This window comes from Adiantum capillus-veneris, chromosome 3 (genome assembly GCF_014529385.1).
Source record: "Adiantum capillus-veneris isolate H3 chromosome 3, ASM1452938v2, whole genome shotgun sequence".
Taxonomy (NCBI): Eukaryota; Viridiplantae; Streptophyta; class Polypodiopsida; order Polypodiales; family Pteridaceae; genus Adiantum; species Adiantum capillus-veneris.
The window spans coordinates 66,101,783-66,116,279 of record NC_140933.1 but is presented as its reverse complement, the minus strand read 5'-3'; the positions used below and the strand labels follow the sequence as shown (position 1 = coordinate 66,116,279).

General features: G+C 40.7%; 1 protein-coding gene across 2 annotated transcripts; it reads right to left on the bottom strand.

Annotated features, from left to right (window-relative positions):
- Positions 1-1,565: 1,565 nt before the first annotated feature.
- Positions 1,566-6,916, bottom strand: LOC147461040 (uncharacterized). Of its 2 annotated transcripts, none has more exons than XM_086508681.1 (3): positions 6,365-6,916; positions 5,380-5,509; positions 1,566-3,148 (listed from the first exon to the last, which is right to left on the bottom strand). In XM_086508681.1, exons 1-3 carry the CDS (start codon positions 6,462-6,464, stop codon positions 1,774-1,776), a joined length of 1,605 nt encoding a protein of 534 aa, XP_086364807.1. In that variant the 5' UTR covers positions 6,465-6,916; the 3' UTR covers positions 1,566-1,773. The 2 variants fall into 2 exon arrangements, with proteins under 2 accessions (XP_086364807.1, XP_086364808.1); XM_086508682.1 differs by having other exon boundaries at positions 6,288-6,422.
- Between the last annotated feature and the right edge of the window lie 7,581 nt (positions 6,917-14,497).

The window sequence follows — 14,497 nt, the reverse complement described above, 5'->3', positions numbered from 1 at the left end:
ACTAACTTTTTCTAGTGATTACTGACATTAACTGCTAACCCTTTTGTGTAAATTGCACTCACTCTACTCTACCTTAGAGCAGGCAGCCTCACACAAAAATCAATCACTTCTCTAAAATCTTCTCTATTTCACCTCAATAATTCTCTCCTCTTGAGCCCACATCCATGTGACTCAAGAGACAAGAGAGCCCTACTCTCATAAGAACGTATAAAAAATTTTATAAGCATGGTTTTCTATGTAAATGTTGATTAGGAGATAATCCTAATAAGAGCTTTCCTCACCTATAAATAGAGCCCTTTTCCCTTTATAAAGAGTATGATCTCTACACTATTGCTCACTACTTTGAGCATACCATTCGGCATCTTAGTTGTAGGAAAAGAGAGTGAGCTCTCTATACACTATTACTTGTGGTGTATAGGAAAGCTTCTTTGAGTTAGTTGTAGCATTGCAAGGGAGTGGGTGATTCATAACTTCCAACCAAAGTTGTACCTACTCTTGTACATCAATTGAATCAATAAATTGGGTGCTATCGCGGTTCAAACTCTCTTGAGTCTCTCCAATTCAGTCTTGGCAACCTCATCTCGTTTGGTTTGGGGTGACTCGTTTTCATTTTGAGATTCTTTTGTAGTAATTGCTTGTATGTGACTTAAGAGCTCTTGTGTTTGTTTGTTGCTTGGGAAAACATTATAAAAGGGTTGTATGGTGAGAGGGTTCCCATAACCTTAAGATAATGTGTAGATCGCAACATCATCAAACTTAATTGTGTTTCTTGAATCTCCTTCAAGCTGTTTATACACCAACACCAATCATTTAAAGTGAATCTTAATTCTTGCACATATCTATCTCTCTCTCTCTCTCTCTCTCGCTCTCTCTCTCTCTAGATGTTTGATGTGTGTATTTGTAGCATTGATATTAGTGTTAGTGTACCCTTCCTTCTTCTTTTTGCAATCAACGATCCAAGTTCCATAGTAAACAATCCAGTCAATGTAAATCTCTATGGAGTCCGATCCCTCGAATTTGAGGAAATGATGAGCACAATATTGCAAGTGGCAAAGGAATAAGAAATCTTAATGAGAATTCAACTACCTAACATTTGACATGTGATTTGGAATTTCAACAAGCGATGTACACTTAATCACAATAAGTTTAGACAAATTCTCATAATAATTTCCACACTATAAACTACGACAACATCATGAGCACATGCCTAGCTAGGTGCGGCTCGGGGTAGGGGTGGGCACTCCCCTAGGTCCTATCCCCAAAACCGCACCTACCTCCCTTCCGAGGAATCGTTCATGATGTTGAACCCTAGAATGTCGGCACCACACTTCAAAGGGAAAAATCGTAGGTTTTATGTGGAGATTCTCTTTTTTGATAGGAGCTCAGGAGGCATAGTGCAAGGGGAGCCCGCGTCTTGCTATTGTGTATGGGGTAGCTGTTGGCTCTCTCTCTCTCTCTCTCTCTGTCTCTGCATAGTGAAGTACCTAGAGTGAAAATCATGAGAAATGAGCTCCTTGCTCACATTGGAAAATGTCAGAAACTTGTGAATTATCTACAAGGAAAAGTTATTGAGAGGCATATGAATGTATCTAAAGTTTTACAACCAATCAAGTGAAAAAATGGAGCTATAACGGGCTATAATTGATCATGAAGATTAGATGGACACAAGAATCGCATGCATCATGGACACAACAATCGAAGGCATTAATGCAGGACGGAGGGAGCCACAATCAAATGAAGAAATTGCTGATATAAAAAATTGAAATTAGCTATTTAAAGGAGTCCGTCGCCTTGCATGAGAATATGCTTGCACCAATCTGGTAATGATACCGTCTGAGGCAATACTGTCATGTAATTATTACTGCATGCAGTTTCGCCCACCATATCCCATCCTTGCACGCAGTTTATAATGCTCTGTTGTTGGCTATTGATCATATGATCCACACCTGCATTAGTTATGACTGTAGCTCCCTCCACCATTAACGGCAGCTGGATGTTGTCAGATATCTTTGCACTTGCAGTCACTACATGATCGCAATGAGCAGCAGCCGCTCCACTCGTGCTTCGCATGCCACTACATGATCTTCCACCGACAAGGGTGTCCTTCAGATCATAGTTGATGCTACCCCCACTCATCACGTTATCTGATGAATTCATCGCAATACTGCGCATGCACGTTGGCACAGAACTTGCATTTATTCTGACGCTATGGCTGCCTTTATCTAAGTTTGGGCTGCATTCCAACTTACCCACAACATTGCAGATGGTGTAAAGATCATTTGAATGGCACCCTTCGTGGTCCTTAGCCATATAAGTAATTTGCTGGTTCTTACTTAAATGAGGAAATATTTCTTGTTTAGAGTGGACTTTGCTATGGTTAGGGCTCCCTAATAAGCTGCAGCATTCATCGCTCTCATGAATCGGTAGAGTCTGCGGCCCAGCTGCATCACCGATGCTATTTGTTTTTAGAGCAGTGAAATGGTAATTGGAGGATGTTGTGGACTTCAATAAGGTAGGAGTAACTGCACCGGTGTCTCCAAAATCTTCATTATCCACAGGGAGAATTAGATCAGACTGCAATGCAAAATGAGAGGTGGTGAGCAAGTTGATACTGCTGCAAGGCCAGTGTCGTAGATCGGGAGCTTCACTCTCTGTGTCAAATCCATTTGCAGCAAATTCTCTGTGGTGAATGTCATGGTCAATGTGGGTAGTGTTGGCAAAAGATATATACACGGGATTCCTATGAAGTTCTAAGCTCACATTGCTATCGGGCTTCCAATGGCAAGAGTCTTTTTCTTGATTGTAGCCACACTCGCCTGTGGCATAGCCTTCACATGATGAGGCTGAGCAGCTAGAACCATCCAGTATTCCACTTACACTACTAGAAAACCCCATCACTAGATCGTCATCGCATTCCTCCAAAAACTCCGAGCTGCTCATTTCGATCGATTGCTTGGGGACACGAACATTGCTGGTACTGCTCATTCCATATGTTGTCTGGTTGTTTCCCTCAAAGGGTGAAGGTATATCAGTGGAGGAGTTGTTCTCGGTTTTTAATTGTGCCAGCTTCTTCTTAATCTGTGTGTTCCACAGGTTCTTGATGTCATTGTCGGTGCGGCCTTCCAAATGGCTAGCAATATCAGACCACCTACATTGTATGAAGAGATTCAATGTAGCTCTTGCCTTGTCATTAATACAATTCTGTGTCTCTCACAAAACAAATCTTGGCCATTTATTACATAGCCAGCTGACCTTCATTACAAGTGAAGGGTTGCTTTTGTATTGATCTTAATATGTATTGCCTCCTCATTTTGCAACATTTTCTTTTATTGATATAATTGCTCTGACACAAATGAATGTGCTTCCTCAAATCATACACAATTAAATTACCCCCAACCAATCAAACACACCCAAACCCCCCCCCCCCCCCCCCCCCCCCCCATCCTGCCCCACGCCGAAATTTATAAAGGGGAAAAACAGACATACATTCCAGTGCTCTAAGAAACATAGGTTAAGTGTAATCTTGCCTACAAAATTCGAGATTTATCTCTAAATTTCCAATTTAAAAGGTGAGAAAATCCACCAACTCTAGAGAAATTTATTGTGAAAACCTTTAAATATAGTCAATTTACTCCTTAAATATCTCACATGTAGTTTTTTCGAAGAGTTGTTTTCGAGCGGGTTCGAGTTGCTACTCTCTCCCTCTCTCTCACACACACACACACATGCCCTTCTCCTGCATTTGTACATCTAGTATATTTGTCCCAGAGTCCAGGCCAATCAACTTTGAAGAGCAAAAGTAGGACACAGTTTTCCTGATTGGAACATTTGTCCTAAAAGAAATCTCTTTTTTAGAAAGCTTCAATGGAGTCTAAAATAAGTAAGGCTAAAGAAGTGTCAACGATCAAGCACAGTAATAAAAACCCTATTTCAAAAGAAGCTAGCTAACGGCATCACCTCAACAAATACCATGTCAAATCATAGAGCTGGGTGCCTAAAAAGTCTCACTTTAGAAGACAATTTGGAGACAATGATAGAAGATGCTAATCATGCACACATGGGAAAGCTGCTAAGAATATGATGCCCTTGGAAGAGTATGATGCCGCCGACTCAGAATTAAGGATCTCAACAAAAATTTAGTCCTAGAGAATTTAGTGTAATCCATAAAAATTTAGCATACAGTAGCAAGTCTTTCTCTTCCCCCTCATATTGCTTCTTCCCTTTCATACCCAATTTGCAAGATGTTTCTGGCATTTTTCAATGTGACACAACAACTGTTTTCCCAAATGAGGCTCAATATCATGAGCTGCTTCTTCGGAGGGATCGCATGCCTAGCTAGGTGCGATTGGGGACAAGGGAGTTACGGGCCCCACCCCAGGCTGGCACCCAACCACATCTAGCTACGCATGCGCTCCCTCCATCGCAACAGCTCATGATGTTGCCATAGCCTATAATGTGGGAATTCTTATTAGAATTTGTCTTAAATTCTTGTGATATACTTTTTCTATATTGATGACACTGCAACCTAGCTAGCCAAGGGTTGAATCCTCAGCATGGAGATGAGCTAAGAATGACAAAGAGTTTACTTTGTCCGACACGCACTTACACTCTTTGGTCTAAAACGATCGAACCAAACCAAATCAAACACAAACCAATGAATGACAAAGAGTATACTTAGGGTATCTCTTGCCTGCACAGAACTTGAGATTATCAATGTACTTAACCCAAATTCAAAGAAAAGCAATATATGGTATGCCTTTGCATTTTCAGTATAGGGAGTCTGGTACGTAGCCAATTTATTTGCGCAACGAAGTACAAATATGTAATGACCACATTCTATTAGGATAGTACTACCTTATTGTAGTTATTGTACATTATGAGAGTGGCTTCATCTCAATGCTGGTAGATTCTCGTCCCGTACAAGGTCTAATTTTACCCACATGGGATACAATTACACTCAGAATGGGCAGAACACTAAACTCATGTTTCAATTATGGAGGTTTCTTGTCTAGCCCATGATGTGTGTATCACTGCTAATACTCTTGGCGATATCACTATATATAAACCCTCCATATCACGTGCGTTCCAGGCAGCACTTAACCATATTCGTAGAATTTCCGTGAACGTATCACACCCTTTTCTGGCTCGATCTGTCTACATCCCCTCTAAATATTGTTTTTATTGTTTAATCTGTGTGTGCGTTCCCTTCAATTGTTTCCCTTCAGTATGTTGTTACAAATATATTAAAAGTAGGGCTAAATAAACCCTTCTGTTGAGCTCGCATGCTATGTCTACATATTTGTGAGAACCCCAACATACAGTTTGCAATTCCTTTAGTACTGGGTAATTAGAATAAGGATAAGGAAGTATCATGGTCACCTATTTCCCAAAGCCTCCTGAAGCTGGACAATGAGGTGAATCTCTTCCATGGAGAACCTGCCACGCTTGAGGTCGGGCCGGAGGTGGTTCATCCACCTTCGCCTGCAGCTCTTTCCACACCGGTCCAGACCTGTGTGTTAAATTTGTTCCAAAGGAAATTAGCATCGATTGCCAGTAGAGATATTTGGTGTTCTACTCCATTAAGCATGCACCGTGTGATTTTACTACTGAAGAGCCGATTCTCTAGCGCCGACGAGCAGTAGCTATTCTGGCTGGTGGACGACTGGTTGAAGGTTATATAACTAATTGATAGAGTGAGCTAGGAAGTCTAATAGATCGGAAAATGAAACACATCCATCGGAGTGCGATTTAACACCCTTCAAAAATTGGCTTAATAGTAGTTGCATTGTGAGGGTCAGAATGTATACATTATATAATATGATGATGATGATGTAATTAGAGTGCTATTACACAGATTAAACCAAGATTAGAGACTAAGCAGAGATTAAGCAGAGATTAAGCAGAATGTAGTAGACATTATATAAGATGATGATGATGATGTAATTAGAGTTCTGTTAAACAGATTAAACCAAAATTAGAGACTAAGCAGAGATTAAGTTGGGAAGAGAACCTAGCGCTGGGTTGCAGTAGATGCTAACTAATGCGAATTGAATCATCTGATCTCATAATTAAGAGGCAAATTTACCGTCCGCTTAATTTTATCAAGGAATAAACGAATGAGAAATTAAGTAGCTGACGGAAATAAAAGATCAAGTAGCTAGGCTAAGACGTAATGTGGGATAATGGCAATAAATATGAAGACTCATGTGCCTGGTCTGATATCTGCAGGCCGGGGCAAGGGAGGTAGCATGCATAAATGATGAGGGGCTACCATGAGGAGCACTCACGATGATGATGATGATGAGCAGCTTCAGAAGTACGGCGGCAAAAAGAGAGGAGATCGAGTCGGAGAGATGAATTTTACCAGCTTTACGGGCGATGTCACTCCAGCTGCCATTAACGTACTTGGTGATGCAGCGCACCAGCCTCTCGTCTTCGTCTGGCGACCAGAGCCCCTTTCTCATGATCCTCACCCTTTCTCTCTTGCTCTTTGTCTATGTGCCACAGCCGAGAGAGAGAGAGAGAGAGAGAGAGCCGCCGGACTAGAATTCAGCAGCAGTCTACATGCCGTGCTGGACGCTGCACAGTCCGCCATGATGATTGTTCCCAAGCTTCATATTGTTATCGACTACGACGTACCTGGGTCCTGCACACTGCGGTCTTGTCTGTTGTAGTACAGTATACTAGGGGACCTCGTCACCTCAGGTGTGCCGCGTGCGTCTCGTCGAGGAGAGGCTAGAGAGCTGATCAGAGTAGGAGTGTTCAAATTTCACATGAAGCGTCCCATCAATTTCGATGACAGAGCTTAGAGCAGAGAAGTACATGTGACGCAGATAGTGTCCGGGCCTGCTGCAGAGAAGGAGCAGCCGAGAGAGAGAGAGAGAGTTCTTCAACGTGAAAAAACTAACAAAGGATGACGTGACCAATTGTGTGTGGGTGAGAGAGAGAGAGAGAGAGAGAGAGAAAAGACATAGGCCCTAGAGGGAAAGAGAGACAGGACTGAGGAGGGGGAGAGGGGGAGAGCCGCAGTCCCATCTTCCCACGCACTTTCTTTGCTGTCGGTCATTGACGCGTCATGCAACACAAGACGCACACCACCTTTTCCTTTCTTTTCTTATTGTGGGGCCATTTCATCTGCCCATCGATAATACGACTTTTCTATCCACGTACACAATACACACAGTTTTCTCCAATACGCGAATCTTTTACCCCAGTCAATTGAAATCTCTCTCTCTCTCTCTCTCTCTCTCTCGATAGTTTCTCAAGACGCTAAAATTATTTTTCTTCTCCTCTTTTTATCTTCTTCTTCTTCTCTCTCTCTCTCTTTCTCTTACCGGGTCTCGAGTTCAAGGCCAATCCGATAGATCTTTTTCTTACGATATTAAAGACCTCTCTCTCTCTCTCTCAAACACATCATCACGATAAATGTTCATGTGATTTTCTTATTAACCTGCAAAAACCACCCAAATCAGTAGTCTCTCCGGGCTTTTCCATATCCTAGCAGGTCTCTGGCAGGTTTTTGCCATATCCAAGTGGGCCTGTCACGAAAAAATAATAGCTCGATGGATTTTGGTGGGTTATCAAGTCATTGTTCATTGTTTAAAAGTGAACACGTAAAGTGTAATTTTGTGAATAGAATAATAACACATGGTAATCACAAAAAATTCATGTAATCACATGGTTATTGAATCCTTGAATCATCCTGCACATAGTTGAACGGAACGGCAAGAGTTTTTTCTTGTGAAAGTTAGAGTCGGGCTTGTAGAGGCACTTGAGAAAATAAAGAAAGTTGGTCGAACCTATGGAGGGAAAGAAGCTCGATGGCAAGATTTCAACCAAAAGCAGAAATTGAGCGTTCATTGGTTGAAGGATGAGAAAAATGTGTTGATGTTTTCTTCACGGTGATGATAGTGTATCCCTTTCACTTTTGAAGGGCTTAATATAATGTTTGTACGGTTACGAGAAACCTACCTTGCTACTATAAACGACGAATTGACGAAGTCATTCTCCCTACTAGCCCTAGGTGCGACTCGGCCCTTAGCGCTCGCTCGAAACAAGAACCCGGAGCATCCCACTCCTTGCATTTCCCCTTTAGGTGCATCGGGGGAAAAGTGCATAGCCTTTCAAAAAAAAACACACACACATACACATATGCATCCTCTCCTTTATCTCATTTCTTTATCTTCACTCAATGTCTCCATCTTTTCCTTCAAAGTTGTGTCCACCGGTGCATTGTGAAAACAATCTCTTAACTAGATTCCTCCTATTCGTAGCCCACATGCAACGCTTACATCGCTCTTTGCCAGCAAACTTTGCACATTGCACCACGAGGATGGCAGGCGTGACTCGCTTCGTCACATGGCAAAGTGTGCACTAATTAAAAGTGAAAATCCTTTGTGCATAATGAGGAGTGTTGTTACGAGGATGACTATTTCTACTCTTTTTAGGTGTTACATGTGTACAATGACAGGTTATATTATTAAAACTTAATCGACTTTAACATATAATAGTGATTCACGAGAGATGCCATGGAGATATGGCATATGCTAATGCCATGCTCTTAAGATACTATAAAAATTTCTTATATTCCTGCAAGCAGGAAGAGGCCTTGAGGTTCATCCTATATTTTAGTTAAAGCTCCTAGTTGTTGCTCATTTCTCCTCTCCCTCAACGACATTATTAAGAGAGCTTCCCATAACACAAACTCTTAGCAGCAATACATTAGCTGGAAAAAATAAGAAAATCCATTTTTTCTTATTTTTACAACGAGGCAAACCTCTTCAAACATGTACATAGTGCTCGTACTCTACCATAATTTTGCTCACACCTTTATCGAAATGCTTCAAGCTCCATTGTTCAGCATGGATTGTTGATCTTAGAGTGCAATATCCAAGAATTGTTATTCTCTTCTGTTGTATCCACAGCTTCCCAATTTGAAAGTTCCCTAAGAAAGATGCACAAACACGATCTTAATTTAGAAGAGCATGGTAAAGGACGTGGTGATTTCTAGCTTTCTATGTGCACCATAGGGATGTGTCCCTTCGCTAATCCCTCTGTGGAGGACCCTTATCGACGTTTTTTATCTGCAAACGTTTTGTAACAGTTTTGTGTTTGTTTAACATTGCTTGTAGCAATACGTTACATATTAAATGTTCTTGTAATCTGAAGTCTTTAGCCAAATGTATGCATTCATTTTCATACCTATGATAACGAAAGATCGAGGTTGATAAACATACATGAGCTTAAATGGATTAAATCCCGTGGAAACATACTTTGCACTTACTCAAGTAAATTCCAAGATGGGGAAAAAGGATTGTCAATATGTCTTTTTCCTCTTTGATAGAAAAATTCTTCTAACGTTTTAGTTTTGCTTGTAGTTTATGGGACACTCTCAAGGTCACTTAAGTCATTGTACATTGACATAGTCAATGAAGTCACTTGCATGTCAATGTCAATGGGGCTATATATACCACCACCAGGAAGGTTACAACTTTATTCAAAGTTATTAAAAACCATATAATAACACTAGATCGGTAACCTAAGAGGACATAAAAGTGTTCTTTCAAGGTTTTGAAAAAAGAAATCAAAACCGTAGTAGATCCATGCATTTTGGAAAATTTTGGAAAATCTGTTCATGAGCTTATAGTTAACGGACTACTACATATGAAAAAAAATAAGAAACTTGTAAACGTTCTCATCTCTTTGTCACAGCACGCCTCAAAAGTTGATGGACCAGTCCATTTTGTCCAAAGCAGCCATTTCTTATGATTGATTGTATCTAAATGATACTAGGGATTTTTGTAGGACATGAGATAAAGTTTTCTGTTAACTTCCATGGGTTGGTGATCAAGTTGAATGGTTGATTTTGCCTCATTGTTTTTCTTTTTGAGAAAAAAAAAGGGTGCAAAAAAATTGTATTTTTTCCATCTACGGATCTATCATCAAAGTTTTCATAGTCACGCTCAATACGCATACTATATACATGTCTTCTTAGTTCCCTTTGGGCTTTTGGATTGAAAAGGAGCCATGGAGCACGTCACAATAATAATAAATCTCTTACCAAGTGAAATCTTGCGGACAATGACGAAGTGCTAATTACAACAAACATTAAAAATTTAGGTTTAACATTATGACGTATACAATCCCATAGAAACTACTCAATATCTAGTCAAATTTGAAGTTTATGATTAGATATGGTTACTACCTACAAATTGCACACAATTGGACTAAGAAACTAGCAATATTTAGAAGGCTGTACTTGCTACACTAGAATGTCTCGTATTCTTCTGAAATTGAAAAACTCAACCATTGTGGTATACTATGCTATATAGCCTATAAGGTGTCCCAAAGCTCAAGGAAGATTAGTTTTATGCTACACATGCCACTTACACAATCAAAATTTCATTTGGATATCAAGAAAGCCACAAAGAAATCATGAAAGTGCTAAAGTTGGCCAGAAAGAGGATTAGACAATTCTTGTAATTTGTCATAACTTTCAACTTTAACAATTAAACCTTCCTAGAAGAATCCGAACATGTTGAGGACTACTAAGGCTAATTCTCACAAACATGAATTCTAGAGTGTTATAGTTACAAAACTTTGGAAAAAAGACAAAATAGGACCTGTTTTTCTACACAATTAAGGTTTAGAAATGTTGTGTGTAATGGAAATGGCCTATGAACTTTGATAGTAGCGGAAATTAGAGATATCACTTTTGTGAAATTACTTTGTGAGCATAGAGGGTGAGGTAAACATAGCATTTAGTTAACTTGACATGAACAATACTTTTGCAAGAGAGAGAGTTTAGAGAACATGACAATAGTTGAGGACTGGATTTATGTGGAGCTGGTCCCCCCTCCAATAGGCATTTGTATTATAATTCTTCTATCAAGAGAGACTTGGTACAATACAATCTTTGTGTTCTATGTGACCTAGGTGACGCAATGAATGTGGAAAGCTTCATGCATCACGAGCATAACATAAACTTTGCAAAAAGAATTAACTATCCCAAGCCTCAGTCCCAAGGCCTCAAACACCTTCGAAGGTGGAGAGAGGTAGCGGGGAATGAAGGTAGGGAAGAGAAAGAAGAATCATTTCATAGGAGAAAGAATTAGTTCCTCACTCATCATCACTCTTCCTGCCAGCATACATAATAGCATAGTATTGTAATGAAGATGGAGAAGATGACAAGCTTAAGCATTGAAGCATGGCTCTTGGTTGGATTTGCAATCCATAGCCAAGAGTGTTGGTGTAGGCTCCCAACTTCTCTACTAGCTTGGAGAAGGAGACAGAGCTCTTGTACTTTGCACTTCACAGAATGAGAGTGTGTGTGGGAGAGTATACCCCTCAAGAAACCCCCTATCTTGCTTTGGTCGACCCCCCCTTGTAGCTCATGCTTGAAAATCATTGGATCTCTCCAGGCCTAGCCAATCACATGCAAGGGGCATATCAAGCAACAAGGGTGCCTTGGGACAAGTGTCCCCCTTTTCCCTTTGAGAGAGAGGACTTAATAAATGATAAAACAATTAATTAAATTAATTAATTTATCATTGGACCCCTTGGGAGGCCAACCAATAGGCTTTAGGCACATCATGAGAGCAACATGAGGAAACACCATATTAGTGAATTTCGAAATTTTCCAATTCCCACTTTCAAAAAAAGCTTACAACTTTACCACATGGCCAATCTTAGCTAAAGTTTTGAGAGCATGGATCGAAAGAGTGTTTTAAGTACTACCTCGTAAAAGGCTTTGGCTTTAAAAAAAATAAAAATCAGATTTATCTATATGGCCAAATCTTCAAGATATTGGTGATTTCCAAATTGGCTCTAAAGTCTCAAACTCTCTAATATAGTGTTAGGAGGAGCTTGACAAGTGTCCTATATGATCTCTTTGAACCAAGCTTACCTTGTGTGAGGGTGTGTGTGTTCTCTCTCTACCACCCTCTTGTAGGGATCTCCCCCCCTCCTTGTAGGGATAGTTGTTGACTTTTTGAACACCTTACCCTCAAGCACCTTAGTGAGAAAGCAAGACAAAGCATCTCAAGCTTGGATAGTATTTCCACAAGCACCTCAAGCTCCCTAGTCGGCAAGCACCTCAAGCACCTTAGTCATCAAGCACAACAAGCACCTTAAGCTTGGGTCGGATTCCCACCTCCAGATCAACCCCAGCTTACCTAAGGTCAAATAACTTTTTAACACTAACTATTGGAGGCATTCAATGAAGCTAGCGCTAAGGTATTTTAATCTCCATTGGTTAGCCTTGCTCTTTGACAGACCATCTATCATTTCGACCCCTTTACCATTGGCCCCGTGTTGAGATAGATATGTAAGCACATGTATATATTTTAACCCTTTTTCTCGTTTATTCTCCCACATTGAATGATCAATTTAATATGAGAAAATCATTTGGTTTGGGTAAAGATTAGATTTTATGACATTATCTCTTTCTTGAACTCATAGTTGTTAAACAAGGGGAACTAGAACCTAGGAGTCCACCACCCAACCACCCACTATATAGCATGGCCCCTTGCCCTTTTCCCTAGCTGGACTCCCTTTCCACACTGCCTAGCCCGGCCTTGCCGGTGTCCTGACATTACTCCCCCCTTAAGAAGAGTTTTTGTCCTCGAAAACAAAAGTGAGAAACTTCTTTTTAAGAACACTGATGTTTTCCCAAGTGGCACCTTCCTCAGGTTGGTCTTTCCACTTGATTAAGGCTTGTTGACGTACATGATGACGTGTACGTAACTCATGATAATTGAGAACACGTTCATGTTCATGCGGTAAGGTAGGAGGTTTAATGAAATCAACCAAAATCTATTGGTCAATGACATTGTCGTCCCCATGTAACCGCTTATGTAAACGGCTTACATGAAACACCGGATGAATACGAGAATGTGCTGGTAGCAATAATTTATAAGCACGATCACCTACTCGCTTGAGTATTTTGAAAGGCCCACAATATCGGGGAGATAATTTAGGTATTGGCCCAGTTTTCAGACTTTCTGAATGTTCTGGAACACGTAAAAATACTTCCTCCCCTTCCTCCAAGGTAACTTGCCGACGTTTCTCATCAGCATACTTCTTATATCGATCATGTGCTTGTCGGACATTCTGACAAGCGAGTTTCAACATATCCATGTGGTCTTGGAGAAAATCTTTAACCTATTGGAGCTTTTCGGTTGCCAAACCCACGTAATAGATGACCTAGGTTGAAACCCATACATTAGCATGAAAGGACTAAATCCAGTTGTGACATGCTTAGCACTGTTGTAGGCAAACTCGAGAATAGGTAAGTATTATTCCCAGTCTGACTGTTTTTTGCTGACATATGCTCTTAGCGTATCCTCTAGCACTTGGTTAAATCGTTTAGTCTAACCATCTGTTTCTGGATGATCAGATGTACTGAGGTTCAGTTGTGTATCCAATCGTTTAAACACAGCTCTCCAGAAGTTACTGTTAAACTTGGGATCACGGTCACTGACAATGTTACTTGGCAAACCATACAACTTGTATAGGTTGTCCACAAATAACTTGGCTTGTTCTGGTGTCTTAACCGTTGATTTGGTGGGAATGAACTTACATAGTTTAATCAATCGGTCTACGACCACCCATACCCAGCCATGACCTCGTATAGTGGTTGGTAAACCCACAATAAAGTCCATAGAGATGCTTTCCCATTTTCCATTGGGAATATCCAAAGGATGAAAGAGTCCTCCTGCTTTCAGGCGCTCTGCTTTGTTAACTTGACATTTTTGGCAATGCAAGACATAAGCTTCAACAAAGCCATGTATACCTGGCCAGTAAAACTATCATCGTACGAGAGCATAAGTTTTCCTAATACCCGGGTGCCCTGCACTTGGACTATCATGACACTCATAAAGAATTTGGCACCGAATGTCTGTGTCCATCGGTACACAAACTATCCCCTTATGAAGTAGGTACCCATTGTCGATGGTGAAATGCTTCCATCACTGTAGTTCATCACTCGACAGAGGAGAACTAGGTGGGGAGGTTAACGTTACACTACCATCATTTGAGTGAGAAGGATCCCTCATTTGAACATGGCTCCACACTTTGGAATATGCTTCATCATGCTCATATTTGCCTTTGAGAGAATCCAAAAATTCACTACGAGGTTCCGTGAACAAGAGAGAATTGATCTCCGGCATACGACTTAGAGCGTCAGCCACCACATTGTATCGACCTTTATGATACCTTAGCTTAGCATCATATTCCTAAAGAATCTTGGCCCTCCTGGTTTTCCGACCCTTCAAATCTATTTGTTGTGTAAACCATTTGATGCTTTCATGGTCAAACACAATCTCAAACTGAGCACCATACAGATAATGCTGCCATGTTTTTAAGGCAGACACTATTGCGTAGAGTTCGCGCTCATAAGCAAAGTAGTTCTGCTGAGCTGCATCAAGCTTCTTGCTTTCAAATTCAATTGGCCGTCCGTCTTGTACAGGACTGCTCCAATAGCATGGTCACTGGCATC